We start from the raw sequence: 16,232 nt of genomic DNA, 5'->3' as shown, positions 1-16,232 counted from the left end.
GAGGAGAGGGTGCTACACCAATGCAGGAGAGGTTTGGGCCCAACGGGTCCACTTGGTCTAGTGTGTATATATATATATATATATATATATATATATATTCCGTTTTGTTTTAACTCTCTATATTCCCTTCAACAAGAAGGATCCAGACCAAGACGTACAGGTATGTAGGTTAATTGGCTGGGTAAATGTAAAAATTGTCCCTAGTGGGTGTAGGATAGTGTTAATGTACGGGGATCGCTGGGCTCGGCACGGACTTGGTGGGCCGAAAAGGCCTGTTTCCGGCTGTATATATATGATATGATATGATATGAACATTTATTCTCCACTCTGAATAAATTAATCCTTAGTAGCCTTCTTAAAAGTGTTGTACAGAGGAAGGGAGAAAATACCGTGTTCAAATCTGCAACATAGGCTGCCCAGAGTAGGACTGGGGAATTGCTGCATTGTCGAACATGCCATCATTTTATTCCTCTGAAATTAAGAACAAACTGGGTGAGCGCTTGGTTTCCATCTACACTTCACGTGGCCGCGGGAAAGCAGCCAACATAATCATGGAACCGCTCACACCCAGGTCATTCCTTCTTTCTCTCTCTCAGGTAGAAGATACAAAAGTTTGAAAGCACGTACCACCAGATTCAGGAATAGCTTTGTTAGGCACAAAATGCTGGAGTAACTCAGCGGGTCAGGCAGCATCTCTGGAGAAAAAAAGGGTAGGTGACGGCTCGGGCCGGGACCCTTCTTCAGACATCTGCCCCATGCCTGCAACCTGCAACTTATTTATCTCTCCCACACCCCCCACCAACTCCCCTTTGCCGCTGTTCTAGCCACTGCCTACAGTAACAAGCCATTCTACCACAGTAAATGAAGCCCTGCATTAAACCCTTCATTTGAAATTCAAGAGGAAAGGGGAGCACCCAACATTTCCATGTAAACTCCATGCAGGCAGCATCCAATGTCAGAATTGGACTCATCCCTGGTAACAATGTTACCTAAAGTTAAAAAATGGAGGAATTCAACAGATCAAGCAGCATTTGTGGAGGGTATTGACCATAGAAGTTTCAAATCGGGACCCTTCTTCAGACTCCTGTGGACATAGTTCCTTGTGCCTCCAACACTGGGCATCACTCTCAAGTTTAGTTTAATGTATTTTTAGTGTATGTTTTGAGTATTTTTAGTTAACTTTATTTTTTTAAACTTCTATTCACTTTTGATTCTTTTCAGTCATGTACTTTAGTTGTGATGGTCTTTAATCCAATTTAAACTTCACACTTTTCACAGGTGCTACTGTTTTTCACAGGCTCTTCACTGTTCTGTTAAGGTCCTACCAACATTGAGACCATGTGTGGAGTTGTAGGTCCTACAGAGCAATGGGATTAGCACAACAAACTTAAACCAGGAAAGTATGAGGACAGGAAGACCAGTGTTGCCAATTCTTGGTTGGGACCATGCCAGCAAGATCTAATTCAATCTTTGTGTGTACTATTTAAAAAGGATCCAAAGTTAACAAAGAAAAAGATAAACAGTCTTTATTTTCCTCATCATCAGCTCCAAGAAATTTTATATTCAAGGCAAGAAGATACAAGGAACTGCAGATGCTGGTTTAGAAAAAAAGACACAAAGTCCTGGAGTAACTCGAAGATACACACAAAAAGCTGGAATAACTCAGCATCTCTGAAGAGAAGGAATGGGTAACGTTTCGGGTTGAGACCCTTCCTCAGACTCCTGGAGTAACTCAGTGGATGCTGTTTAACCTGCTGAGGTACTCCAGCACAGTGTGTCCTATTCAAGGCTAATTCTTTTCAAACCATTTGAAGGATATTTGGATTGTTTGTGAGATCATACTAAAAGGCAGTGCTGTTTGTTGTGATGGATCAGGCTGGTACGGTATAGCTTGTAACTCTAAATTTTTTTGTATATATTATTTTAATAATATGTTTACTTTTAAACTCATGTTGATTTTATCCTTTTTAGTTATTAGTTTATTAAATTAGAAGTTGATTGGGTCATAAAATAAAAACAGAAGAGGATGCAAAAACTGTTGGCTTAACCTTTAATTAACGTGTTTGCCTGCAGCTGTTACAAAAACAGATAACTGCCTAAAGAGATTCCCTACAAAAAAATTCAACCAAAATAGTAAAAGCTCGTAACATATTAACCCAAACTATTTCAGAGACTTCTACATTAACTCATGCACAAAACACAATCATGACTTTGTTAAAATAGCTTAAATACTCTAGATATAAAGTCCTGTGGCAGCCGTAACTCACTGCCTCTGTCACTGAATGAGACCAATTACATTTTCTATTAGTTCTGGTGGCCATGATCTCTTTGTGTCTTTTTTTCTAAACCAGCATCTGCAGTTCCTTGTATCTCCTTGCCTTGAATATGCCTTTTCTTGGAGCTGATGATGAAGTAAATAAAGACTGTTTATTTTTTTCTTTGTTATCTTTGGATCCTTTTTAAATAGTACACACATAGACGGAATCAGATCTTGCTGGCATGGTCCCAACCAAAAATTGGCAACACTGGTCTTCCTGTCCTCATACTTTCCTGGTTTAAGTTTGTTGGGTTAATCCCATTGCTCTGTAGGACTTAAAACTCCACACATGGTCTTGGTGTTGGTTGGACCTTAACAGAACAGTGAACAGCCAGTGCCTCCATAGAAGGACCTGTGAAAAACGTGGTTTAAATTGAATTAAAGATCATCACAACTAAAGCACATGGTTGAAAAGAATCAAAAGTACAGGAGCCTGAGAACTGTGAAAACTGTGAACAGCTTCTTGCCAGCAACATCAGGCTCTTGAACACTACACAACACTAACGTCCGCAACTATGATCTACTTTAGACTGTGTCTTTGGTTGCACTACAGTCTTCAATTTTTGCACTATTATGGTTCCCTAGCACTGTGGTTATTAATTTATTGTATTTTTAATGATTATATATTAGTGTGTTTATGGGCCTGTTAAGCAACAGCTAGTTATCGCTGTCGGTACATATGACAATTAAAAACGCTTGACTTTGATTCTTGGCTCTTAATATGATTTTCATAGGAAGACAATTTCAAATTTTTTTAAGGATTAATTCCCAAAGGGAAATATATTCTTTTACAACTAGCAGAGAGAAAACAAAATCACACACTATCACAGAGCTACTCGAGAAATGAAAGAGCCAGCAAGCAACAAAATATAATTTTGATGTAAATGGAGGCATTTATAATGTGCTCCGAGGATTCACATAGATACCCTCACAATATACATTAGAATAGCCCAATTTTATGGAGCACAGCAGGAGTTCTGTGCCATGGAAACACTCATCCACCTTCTGTTAAATATAAGTAGAAATTTGGTCATAGATTTTCTGTTGCATTTGATGGGGAAGAAAGTACTCTGTGGCTTGGGGTTTCTTAAAGATGGAGGCAAAATAAAACTACTGCAAATAGATATTCAGGTATCTAATCCCAGGGACAAGCCTTCTTAGTAGCTAATCGCAGGCACTGACTTTCGTTGATGTAATTGATAAATCTCTTCCATCAACATTTTACTTTAGATTTCAGAGAGCGTGGAAACAGGCCCTTCGGCCCACCAAGTCCACGACAACCAGTGATCACCAGTGCACTAACACTATCTTAGACACTAGGGACAATTTACAGAAGCCAATTAACCTACAAACCTGTACATCTTTGGAATGTGGGAGGAAACCAGAGCACCCGGAGAATTCTACACAGTCACAGGGAGAACGTACAAACTCCGTACAGAAAGCACCTGTAGTCAGGATCGAATCCACGTTTCTAGCGTTGTAAGACAGTAACTCTACCATTGCACACTGTGCCACCCTGTGGTATAAAGTCAGTATAAAGTTGCCACCGTTATAAAGTTGGCGCCAAGGTCTCTCTTAAATTTGCTTCATTTTTTTTCAAAAAGGGTCGTAATACTATGGAAGTCTTCACCTCACAGGATTGTGAATTCACAGCCACTGAGGATATTCCACTGGGAATATGGATTGTACACTTTTTTTGGATGTCAAAAGAATGATATAGGATATCTTCAGTTAATAAATCATACACATGAATTTTAAAATGTAAAGTTAAAAATTGAAAATACCGCACATCAAAAATTTAATCAGATACATAAATCCCATATTATCCACAAAATGAAATTGTAACAAAAACCAGGTGAAAAATATCACAAGAAACATTCGCAAAAGGAGCAGTCACAAATGTGACAAATATTTTTGTGATTTCAATAGATTTGATATTTTGCAAACGGTTTTGAAGTACTAAAGATGTTGAATACTAGTCCAAAAAAATTGCATGAAGGTCACTTGACTAAAATTAACCATTAGTCTAAACCTGGGCGGTAAGTGATATACTAATATAACAGTGAAAAATCTGGGTCAATTTTTAATGTAATTTTGAACAACAGTTCTCCTTAATAGATTTTAAGTACTTAAATATAGATTCATTGTTCAACAAGTTATAAAAAACATTTTCCTTAATTGGAATTAGCACATTCATTGATTACCAGTACATAAGTTCTGAGGCCATTTAGAATCAGGGAGCTATACAGTACAAAGTTTTTTCTGAACTTTCTTTTCAAATTCTCATCGTTCTCTGATAGTTAATTCCAGCATATCCCTCACTTTCAAATGTTTCTCTATCTCAATATTTGTGCGTACAATTAGTCTGAAGAAGGGTCCCAACCCGTAACATCACCTATCCAAGTTCTCCAGAGATGCTGCCTGACCCACTGAGTTACTCCAGCACTTTGTCTTCTTTTGAAAACCAGCATCTGCTGTTTCTTCTTTCTTCACCTATCTTTTGGAAAGATCCATTTCAAGTCATCTACCTTACCCTCCTTGCAATGTCACCTCCTTACCTTCTTGCAATGTCACCTTTCATACTAACATTTTCGACATATCTCCCTTTCTCTACAAGTGTGATGCAAAGGATATGGAACTTTGTTTGTTCAGTTTCCAAATGTCACTCCCGACCTTGTGAATGAATTCCCTAGCCAATATCAGATAACATATACTCATCCTGAACCCACCGGTCCTCATAAGAGTTTGTTCAGCTCTCCATATTCTCAACACGAGGTCCTCGTCTCAGGAAACCTTGCTATTGAAGGGACTAGGTTTGTATACACTGGAATTTAGAAGGATGAGAGGGGATCTTATCGAAACGTATAAGATTATTAAGGGGTTGGACACGTTAGAGGCAGGAAACATGTTCCCAATGTTGGGGGAGTCCAGAACAAGGGGACACAGTTTAAGAATAAGGGGTAGGCCATTTAGAACAGAGATGAGGAAACACTTTTTTAGTCAGAGAGTTGTGAATCTGTGGAATTCTCTGCCTCAGAGGGCAGTGGAGGCCAATTCTCTGAATACATTCAAGAGAGAGCTAGATAGAGCTCGTAAGGATAGCGGAGTCAGGGGGTATAGGGAGAAAGCAGGAACGGGGTACTGATTGAGAATGATTAGCCAGGATCACATTGAATGGCGGTGCTGGCTCGAAGGGCCGAATGGCCTACTCCTGCACCTATTGTCTATGTCTGACTTAGTTTGCTGCTTAACTCCCATTCTGATTTCAGCCTTCTGCACTGTTCCAACAAAAGGTCCACAGGAAGCTGGAGAAGCAAGCTTTCAATGAAGTACATCATAAACATACGAGGTCAACATCAAATTCACTAATATCCTGCCTCGACAACGCAATATTACGGACTGCTTGCACTATGATGGATGTCTTTTTTGGCAGTCTTTTTTCTTTTTACTATCATGCAGAATTTAGTGTAATTTAAGTATAATCTTTTTTTTGTATGTTGTTCGATTCTATGTGCCTGTCATACTGGAGAGAGTGTGGCAAAGGAGGGACTCAGCTGTGACTGCCAACCTGATCAACGTGGTCTTGCTATACCCAAATCTTGTTGCTCCCTAGTATTGAGTGACTGAAAATAAAATGGCTAATATGGGAGAAAAACATCCTGTAGTGACACACGTTACTATGGACGAACAGCACCTCCTATTCCGCTGAGGTAGCTTACAAACCAACAGTATGAACATTGAATTCCCCTATATCAAGTAATACCACCTCACCTTTCATCCATATCCCTCCCCCATCTCCCTTTCCCAGCTTTCTGTACACCACTCCATCAGTCTGAAGAAGGGTCCCGACCGGAAACATTTCTGTCCATTCCCTACTGACCTGCTGAGTTCTTCCAGCACTTATTTTGCTGTAGCAAGGCAAACCACTTATAACAAGGGATTCAATGGACAATGGGGGTATACAGACCCCTTCAGAAAGTATTCAAACCCCTTCACTTTTTCCACGTTTTGTTACTTTACAGCCTTACTTTAAAATGGATTAAATTCATTTTTTTAAATCATCAATCTACACACAATACCCCATAATAAAAAAGCAAAAACAGGTGTTTAGAAAGTTTTGTAAAGTAATTCAAAAGAAATAACTGAAATATCACATTTACATAAGTATTTAGACCCTTTGCTATGACACTCAAAATTGAACTTGGGTTCATCCTGTTTCCATTGATTTTCAAGATGTTTCTACAACTTGATTGGAGTCCACCAGTGGTAAATTAAATTGTTTGGACATGATTTGGAAAGGCGCACCTGTCTATATATGGTCCCACAGTTGACAGTGCATGTCAGAGCAAAAACCAAGCCCATGAAGACGAAGGAATTGTCCGCAGACCTCCATGACAGGATTGTGTCGAGACACAGATCTGGGGAAGGGTATAAAACAATTTCTGCAACATTGCAGATCCCAAGGAGCACAGTGGCCTCCGTCATTCTTAAATGGAAGAACTTTGGAACCACCAGGACTCTTCATAGAGCTGGCCGCCCGGCCAAATTGAGCAATCGGGGGAGAAGGGCCCTGGTCAGGGAGGTGACCAGGAACCCGATGGTCACTCTGTCAGAGCTCCTGTTCCTCTGTGAAGATGGGAGAACCTTCCAGAAGTACAACTATATCTGCAGCACTCCACCAATCAGGCCTTTATGGTAGAGTGGCCAGACGGAAGCCACTCCTTGACAGCCCGCTTGGAGTTTGCCAAAAGGCACCTAAAGGACTCTCAGACCATGAGAAACAAGGTTTTCAGGTCTGATGAAACCAAGATTGAACTCTTTGGCCTGAATGCCAAGCGTCATGTCTCATCACCTGGCCAATACCATACCTACTGTGAAGCATGGTGGTGGCAGCATCGAGGGAAAGATGAACGGAGCAAAGTACAGAGAGATCCTTGATGAAAACCTGCTCCAGAGCGTTTTGGACCTCAGACTGGGGCAGAGGTTCACTTTCCAACAGGACATTGACCCTAAGCACACAGCCAAGACAACACAGGAGTGGCTTCATGACAAGTCTGTGAATGTCCTTGAATGTCTGGCCCAGCCAGAGCCGGACTTGAACCCGATCGAACATCTCTGGAGGGACCTGAAAATAGCTGTGCATCGATGCTCCCCATCCAACTTGACAGAGTTTGAGAGGATCTGCAGTGAAGAATGAGAGAAATTACCCAAATACAGATGTGCCAAGCTTGTAGCGTCATACCCAAGAAGAATTGAGGCTGTAATCGCTGCCAAAGGTGCCTCAACAAAGTACTGAGTAAAGGGTCTGAATACTTATGTTAATGTGATATTTCAGTCATTTCTTTTTAATTACTTTGCAAATATTTCTAAATACCTGTTTTTGCTTTTTTATTATGGGGTATTTTGTGTAGATTAATGATAAAAAATGAATTTAATCCATTTTAAAATAAGGCTGTAACATAAGAAAATGTGGGAAAAGTGAAGGGGTCTGAATACTTTCTGAGTGCACTGTATGTCATAGAAATTTTGAAACAGATGTTCTAGGAACACAACCCCTCTGTATTGCAGGGTCACCTGTAATTCTTAAGTACATCACAACGGCTGGTAGAATCACCTTTAATGTACAGCAGATGGCGCAAGGGATGAGCAAATGGGGAAGGGATTGAGACACAGAGAGCTGCAGATGCTGGAATCTTGAGAAAAACACAAAGTGCAGGAGTATCTCAATGGGTCAGGCAACATCCGTGGAGGGAATGGACTTTGGCATAACAATGTTGTTGATGTTGAAAAAAAAGAATTTCGGCGTACGGCTTCTCATTAGTAAGTACAACTTACTAGTACAACTAAGTACAGGCACAGCGGTAGAGTTGCTGTCTTACAGCGAATGCAGCACCGGAGACTCAAGTTCGATCCTGACTACGGGCGCCGTCTGTATGGAGTTTGTATGTTCTCCCTGTGACCTGCGTGGGTTTTCTCCGAGATCTTCGGTTTCCTCCCACACTCCAAAGACGTACAGGTATGTAGGTTAATTGGCTGGGCAAATGTAAAAATTGTCCCTAGTGGGTGTTGGATAGCGTTAGTGTGCGGGGATCGATGGGCGGTGCGGACCTGGTGGGCCGTAGGGCCTGTTTCTGCGCTGTATGTCTAAATCTAAAAAATTAAAAAAATCTATTGCTTTGTGGCTACCAACCAGGAATAGAATTAAAAAAAATCACTGCAGGGAAGCTTGATTATTGTAAAACACATTTCAGAACTTTTTGGAATTCATTTCAGTAAATCATAAAAGACTGGAGCCCAAGTTTGACTTTGCACCTGAATCTACAACTGGGTCCATGATTATAAAACTTATATATAAAAGATACAACATGGCCTTAGAGACAAAGAAATCAATTAAAAGGAAGAAAAAATATCCACGGTATACTGTGGGAATATGTTAATTGACTTCAGATTTAGAATGTAATCAAATATAGGACATCGTATAGGTACAGAAATAACAGACTGTCCAGTTAAAAAAGTCAATGCTTATTAACAATTTAATAAGCATAAAACACTCATGCTAAGAATTACAACACAGGTCTGTCGTAATATTTTATTTTCCAGCCAAAATCATTATTTCCGTGAATATTTGCAAATGTCATTTTCATCCTCCAGAAGCAATCTTATCAATGGATCAAAGCTTCAAACCTAAATCTCACCTAACAACTGAAGGTTTAAATCGAACAAAGGGGCAACCAAAGATTTTAGTTTAAGATAGAACTCAAAGTGCTGAAGTAACTCAGCGGGTCAGGCAGCATCTCAGGAGGACATGGCTAGGCAATGTTTTGGTTCGGGATCCTTCTCCAGACTTCAAGAAAAGAACAAAATCTAGTCACACAGTACGGAAACAGACCCTTCGGCCCAACTTGTCCATACCAACCAAGATGCCCCATCTAGACGAGTCCCATTTGCCCGGATTTGGTTCATATCCCAGACCATCCAAATCTAAATCTTTCCTTTCCGTGCACCTGTCCAAATGTCTTTGAAACTGCCCTGCAGTAAGTATGGAGAGTGGTGGTGGGGGGGGGGGGGGGGGGGGGGGGGGTGATTTTCATTGCTTTCTGCCAACAGGTAAACAAACTAAGCCAGTTTAATTTATAAGCTTCTAATTTAATACTCTACAACCTTAAAATTATATTTCGCATTATTTCAAAGGCTTCCCATCTGTAGTATAACGGTATGTGTAAATCAGCGTGGTAATTTCATGATTGTGCTGAATATATAGAAATATTCCAGACCATCCAAGACTGCAGCATCACAGTTTCATTTTCAAAAGTTAAAAAAACAAATGGACAATCTATCCTTCCCTATTTAAAAATTTCCTGGTGGTTGGACAGTAAATCTAAAATATATTCAAGGCAATTTAATAGTTTGGTGGGAGGGGGGGGAGGTGGTCAATTACAGAAATGCAGTGTATAAAATCTCTAACAAAGTTACATTGGATTTTGCAATTCATGGCTAATTTATTGAATGTGCAACTTGAAAATTGATCCTCAGTATATTGATAATCAGAGGTTTGTCATCACTGCACAAAATGAATGAGAATCAGTGACATTTTAGAAAACTTTTATTGAAGGGTGGATCATACAAATTTGCAGATACCTCTGGCCCAGGGTATGGAACAGAAGATATAATCACAATCTGACTTTTTTTTTGGTAAAAATAAATCACTGATAGGTGTTTTCGGTTTCAGGTTTTATTGTAACAATTCATTGGTATAATAATATGTCCACATAGAGCTCATCTTCATTCATCTCCAAAAAGGCAGTGTCGCACACTTAAAATTAATTCCAGACACAATCCTGTTCAGGGAATAAAAACATTAATATAAGAAAAATAGCCATGTAATGTAATTACATGTGATTAATAAGAAATTAGTATGTTGCAGAATTGATCCAATATTTCTGTAGGTACACAATGTATGCTTGAATCAAAGTATCCACAAACCGCTTGAACTCATTAGTTTCCATCAGAAGTGCAATCTGGTGCATATTAAAGGCCATTGCATTTATTCCTTGTAATGAGCATCATCCAGGAATTGAGCAATGGCAAGCAGAAAGCTAAAGAAAAAGTGTGTTCTGGGTCACTGGTGCTGAAAAGAACAATATTGTAGCTGCTGCCTGTTGTAATTTGTTTCTGACACTCAGGTCATTTACTTAATAAAAAGGAAATACTGTTTAAATTTGAAAGCGCATAAGGTGAACTTTATTGAATCGTTCAACATTTAAAATACATTTTTTTGCAGGATCTCAAATTTACAGCACCATGGAGACCATAAAGAGTGTTACAGACAATGAGTTCAAATAGCTATGTTTGGTAAAACATAGCAAGAAGCCAGGAGACCATGATCCGCTTCATCAAGCGATGCACTTTGAAAATATGAGAGGATCAATACTCACCACACATCTCACAAGTGCTGCCTCATCAGATCTTAAATCCCAATGCCCTCATACATTCTTTGTGAGCTTCAATTAAGTCTTTGCAGTTCTCCTCCCCTTTCTCAATAATACTGGAAAGAAATAAAAGTAGGTTGGTTCAAATTACAACAGAAAAACCACCATGGTCAATCTAAACGCATCAGTATGCATTTCGGAATGAAGCACCCAAATCTCCTTTATATCTTTTCTGCCATCACCTTTAACGATATTTCTTATCCTTTTATAACTGTGCCTTGTGGGACAGGCTAAAGTCAATGGACAATGTAAAAGCAATGGGTGGGGGCAGTTATGTGGAAATTAAAAACACATTCAATTTCAACTGTGACCGTGATAGGAGATATGGAAGGTTGAGGGTTAGAGTTCAGGAGATAGACTGTAAGGAGTTGACAGCAATTACGTGTTCTCTGCAAGAATAGGAACCATATAAACATTTATGGGGACAATTCAGATTAAACATACAATTTAAAGCATTACAGAGCTGACTATGGGAATTGGAAACTAATAGATGCCAAAGCGTCCTACAAGAGGAAGATTGAGGACCACTTTTCCAACAATGACCCACGGCGGGTATGGCAAGGCATCCAGCACATCACCAATTACAAGACCAGCAACCGCACGACTGCCGACGGCGACGCCTCGTTGGCTGAGGAACTTAACTGTTTCTTTGCTCGTTTCGAGGTGAAAGCTACAGTGGCAGACATTACACCCTCTCCAGCACCTGAGAGCAACACCTTCACTGTGCAGGAGTATGACGTTAAGCGAGTGCTCAGAGCAGTGAATCCCAGGAAAGCTGCAGGCCCCGATGGTGTGACGGGCAGAGTGCTGAGGGAATGTGCAGACCAATTATCTGAGGTCTTCACAAAAATCTTCAACCTGTCCCTTTTAAAATCCACCATCCCTCCCTGCCTGAAGTCCGCCATAATCATCCCACTGCCGAAAAAGCCTGTCATCAGCGGTCTTAACGACTACCGTCCGGTAGCACTCACACCGGTCATCACAAAGTGCTTCGAGAGACTGGTCCTGCAGCACATCAAAGCCAGCCTCCCACCCACCTTCGACCCATACCAGTTTGCCTACAGAGCAAATAGGTCTACAGGGGATGCCATCGACACTGCTCTTCACACTGCACTGACCCACCTTGAACACCAGGGGAGCTATGTGAGGATGCTCTTTCTCGACTTCAGCTCTGCCTTTAACACGGTCATCCCGAGCAGACTGGTCACCAAACTTTCCGACCTTGGATTTTCCCTAACCATCTGCAAATGGATCAAGGACTTCCTGACCAACCGCCCCCAGACAGTCAAAATAGGCCCTCACCTCTCCTCCACCATTACACTGAGCACCGGCTCACCACAGGGCTGTGTGTTGAGCCCCATCCTTTACTCCCTCTACACTCACGACTGCGCCCCCACCCATCCCACCAACACCATCATCAAGTTCGCGGATGACACGACTGTGGTTGGACTTATCTCAGAAGGAGATGAGACAGCCTATAGGGATGAAATCCAAAGGCTGGCAGCATGGTGTTCAGTGAACAATCTGGTCCTGAACTCCTCCAAAACAAAGGAACTTATAATTGACTTTAGAAAAACCAGTGGAGATTACGACCCACTCTACATCAATGGGGTCTGCGTGGAAAGGGTACCAGCTTTCAGGTTCCTGGGTACGCACATCGCAGAGGATCTCACCTGGTCTACCAACACCATCACCACAGTAAAGAAGGCACAGCAGAGACTCCACTTCCTGAGGATCCTCAGGAAAACCAACCTGCAGGAGAAGCTCATGTTGTCCTTCTATCGCTGCTCCATCGAGAGTGTGCTGGCATACTGTATAACCACATGGTATGCCAGCTGCTCAGAAAAGGACAGGAAGGCCCTTCAGAGGGTCATCACGACGGCCCAGAAAATCATCGGCTGCTCACTGCCCTCCCTGGAGCACCTGTTCAGCCTGCGCTGCCTCAGTAGAGCAGGCAAAATAATAAAAGATCCATCCCACCCCGGCCACCGTCTGTTTGTTCATCTGCCCTCTGGTCGACGTTTCAGGTCAATCAAATCCCGAACAAACAGACTTAAGAACAGTTTTTACCCCAGGGCCATACGAGAACTGAACACTACCTGTGCACTAGGCAACACCGTTAAAAAATCTTGTACTTAATTTAATTGTATTTATGTATTTATTTGTTTTTGCATTTATTGCATATATGTTTGTACGCACCGTCAGGATTGGCTGTTTTTTAATTTCGTTGTACTCGTTGCAATGACAATAAATGAATATTATTATTATTAAGATAGAATAATGCATTCTGGATGATGATTTTTCTTCTTTCTATATTCTTCTGTGAGAAACACTGTGTAGAATACAGTTATTGATAATTAGCAGTATAATACATGTATTTTATAATATTTTATCTTTCTCTTAAAAATGTTCTTTGTTGTAAAATAGCGACCACAAATAGTCTGCAAGGGTATTCACAGCACAAGGTTTATCAGCAAACTACACATGTAAATGTTTTTTCAAATCGCATGTCAACAATTATGTTAAAAATTTTCAGGTGGAAAAATCAATTTTATCTCACTTCAGTTTCTCCAATTTACAAAGGAGACTTAGATTATCTTAGAATATCCCATTTCCCCCTCACACCCACAATCTTTTGGCATCAGTCTTCTGTACCCAGCACTCACATATACCAATCTATCATATTAATCTGGTTCTACTGTAAATAAAATTGATGAATTTCCCAGAGAATTTACACCAATACTTGAAATATTGTACATTGCAGAGATTATGAAATAAGAATACTGAATTAAAAGAGCCAAGTGGATCACTGCATTTCATTGTGAGAATAACCACAAATTCTGCAGTCTAAATTTGAGGGGTGGAAGCCCATAATCTTATATCTCAAAGGAAAAAGTAAATAAAGACCAATATCACTTAAGTATTATATGAAGCTTTTTTTTTAAGCATCTGCTTTATTTGGTGTATTCCACATGGTGTCTACAACATTGCTGAGCCTCGGCCTCCTCCCAAGGTAACACCTAAATTTACCACTGACAATCATAGAACAGGACACCACAGGAACAGGCCCTTCAGTCCACAATGTATGTGCTGAATATGATGCCAAGACCAACTCTTATTTGCCTACACATAATCCATATCGCACCGAAGATAAACACAACATACTGGAGTAACTCAGAGGGACAGGCAGCATCTCTGGAGAGAAGGAATGGTTAATGTTTTGGGTCGAGACCCTTTTTCAGACTAGTCAGGGGATGGCCTTCATAACAAGAGTTGAGTATAGGAGAAAAGAGGCCCTTCTGCATTTGTACAGGGCCCTAGTGAGACCGCACCTGGAGTACTGTGTGCAGTTTTGGTCTCCAAATTTAAGGAAGGATATTCTTGCTATTGAGGGCGTGCAGCGTAGGTTTACTAGGTTAATTCCCGGAATGACGGGACTGTCATATGTTGAAAGACTGGAACGACTAGGCTTGTATACACTGGAATTTAGAAGGATGAGAGGAGATCTTATCGAAACGTATAAGATTATTAAGGGGTTGGACACGTTAGAGGCAGAAAACATGTTCCCAATGTTGGGGAAGTCCAGAACAAGGGGCCACAGTTTAAGAATAAGGGGTAGGCCATTTAGAACTGAGATGAAGAAAAACTTTTCAGTCAGAGAGTTGTGAATCTGTGGAATTCTCTGCCTCAGAAGGCAGTGGAGGCCAATTCTCTGAATGCATTCAAGAGAGAGCTAGATAGAGCTCTTAAGGATAGCGGAGTCAGTGGTATGGGGAGAAGGCAGGAACGGGGTACTGATTGAGAATGATCAGCCATGATCACATTGAATGGCGGTGCTGGCTCGAAGGACCGAATGGCCTCCTCCTGCACCTATTGTCTATTGAAAGGGAAAGGAAAGCAGCATCTCGTATTTCGCTTGGGCAGCTTCTAACCCAGTGATACGAGTATTGATTTCTCTAACTTCAAGTAACCCCTGCACTCTCTCTCCATTCCTCCCCCACCCAAGTTGCAGCAGGTTCCCGTTCTCACAAAGCAAACATGTAACATTCTCGACTTCACCATATGTGTAGGGTGTCACTGGCTGACAAGTTGGTGAAATAGTATTCTAATCTACCAGAAGCCTCTCCTGCTTGGCTGTATCATTACCAATCACAAGTCTGAAGAAGGGTCTCCACTCTCGACCCGAAACGTCACCTATTCCTTCTCTCCAGAGATGCTGAATTACTCCCGCTGAATTTCTCCAGCATTTTGTGTCTACCTTTGATTTAAACCAGCATCTGCAGTTCTTTCCTACACAAGATAACATTTGTTGCATAAATATATTTAAACACCATCATCAAAACAGCATGTCATGGAAATCTAAACATTTTCTGTTAACTACCTTCCTCCAGCTGCACCACCACACAACCCGTTATTTTTTTCTGCATTTGCATTTTTTCTGCATTTTTTGGCCCACTGTCTTAAATAAATGGCATCTTCTGCCCTTTGGCTTCTCCTCTAGTCTTCTGCTTTGCTTACCTTGATGCCTTGCTATGTTTTGCAATAGTCAAACTTTATTCATCTTAACGTATGTCGTATCAAATAAAGTTGATCTTCATCAATACTCTTGTACATCTGCCTATTCCCCACCCACTTCTATTTTGGTCTATTATTTTCCTAACTTCAACCTTCCTTTACATGAATACTCCATGTAGTTTTAGATTTCCCAAATGACCACTGAACAAGAGCCCGTGAATTAAATACAAGTGATGCGTAATGCCATGGGTGGCCCATGGTGTCACATAGTTTGCACCTCCCCTTATGTAATGATTGGTGTCGCGATCTTGATATTGCTTGCCGTGGAAAAACTTTGAAAAATTCAGAATTATAGAACCCACAGTCGAACTTACTTTAATCCGTTTCACTTAAAAAAAAAGTAATACACTGTTACAATAAATGCCTTGGCAAATATTATCGTAAATATTATTTTCGAGGTTTGCATCCCATCAGGTGTCATTGCTTTCCCCAAAACCTGAAGTATGCAGGCAGGCAATGTGAAAACCTATTCATCGAGTGATGAACACGGCATTAAATTAATTCTAGTTGGGAAAATATGAAGACTGGAGACAACTTTTAAGTAGATAAACATTAAGCAGCGAGATGAAGATATAAATAGAGGAAGTAGAAGTGTCACATTACCAGGCGTCCCTGACTTTTTTGGTCTCAGGACACGCACAACATGCTTTCAAAGGTTTCTTCTCTTCGGCGTGTCCAGAAGACCCCATGGGTGTTGCCGCTGTTAATTCAGACATCTTGGTCTGATGTTATACTTAATCACTTGATTTATTTTTTCGCACAAATTAATTAATTCATTCGCTTTCCACCTTCAAGCGTCCTAACAGCGACAATTTCAATCCTACGCGATGAGCCTGACAGTGCAATGTCTC

The 16,232-nt window shown here is 40.8% G+C and overlaps 1 protein-coding gene across 1 annotated transcript; it reads right to left on the bottom strand.

Moving 5' to 3' along the window:
• Positions 1–9,912: 9,912 nt before the first annotated feature.
• cox17 (cytochrome c oxidase copper chaperone COX17) lies at positions 9,913–16,232 on the bottom strand. Its single transcript, XM_078409047.1, has 3 exons — positions 15,985–16,232; positions 10,753–10,862; positions 9,913–10,155 (listed from the first exon to the last, which is right to left on the bottom strand). The coding sequence occupies exons 1-2, from the start codon at positions 16,095–16,097 to the stop codon at positions 10,778–10,780; spliced, it is 198 nt and encodes a 65-aa protein (XP_078265173.1). The 5' UTR covers positions 16,098–16,232; the 3' UTR covers positions 9,913–10,155; positions 10,753–10,777.

The sequence above is a fragment of the Rhinoraja longicauda genome, chromosome 12 (genome assembly GCF_053455715.1).
Source record: "Rhinoraja longicauda isolate Sanriku21f chromosome 12, sRhiLon1.1, whole genome shotgun sequence".
In the NCBI taxonomy this organism is placed as follows: Eukaryota; Metazoa; Chordata; class Chondrichthyes; order Rajiformes; family Arhynchobatidae; genus Rhinoraja; species Rhinoraja longicauda.
This window is presented reverse-complemented; position numbering and strand designations above follow the sequence as displayed.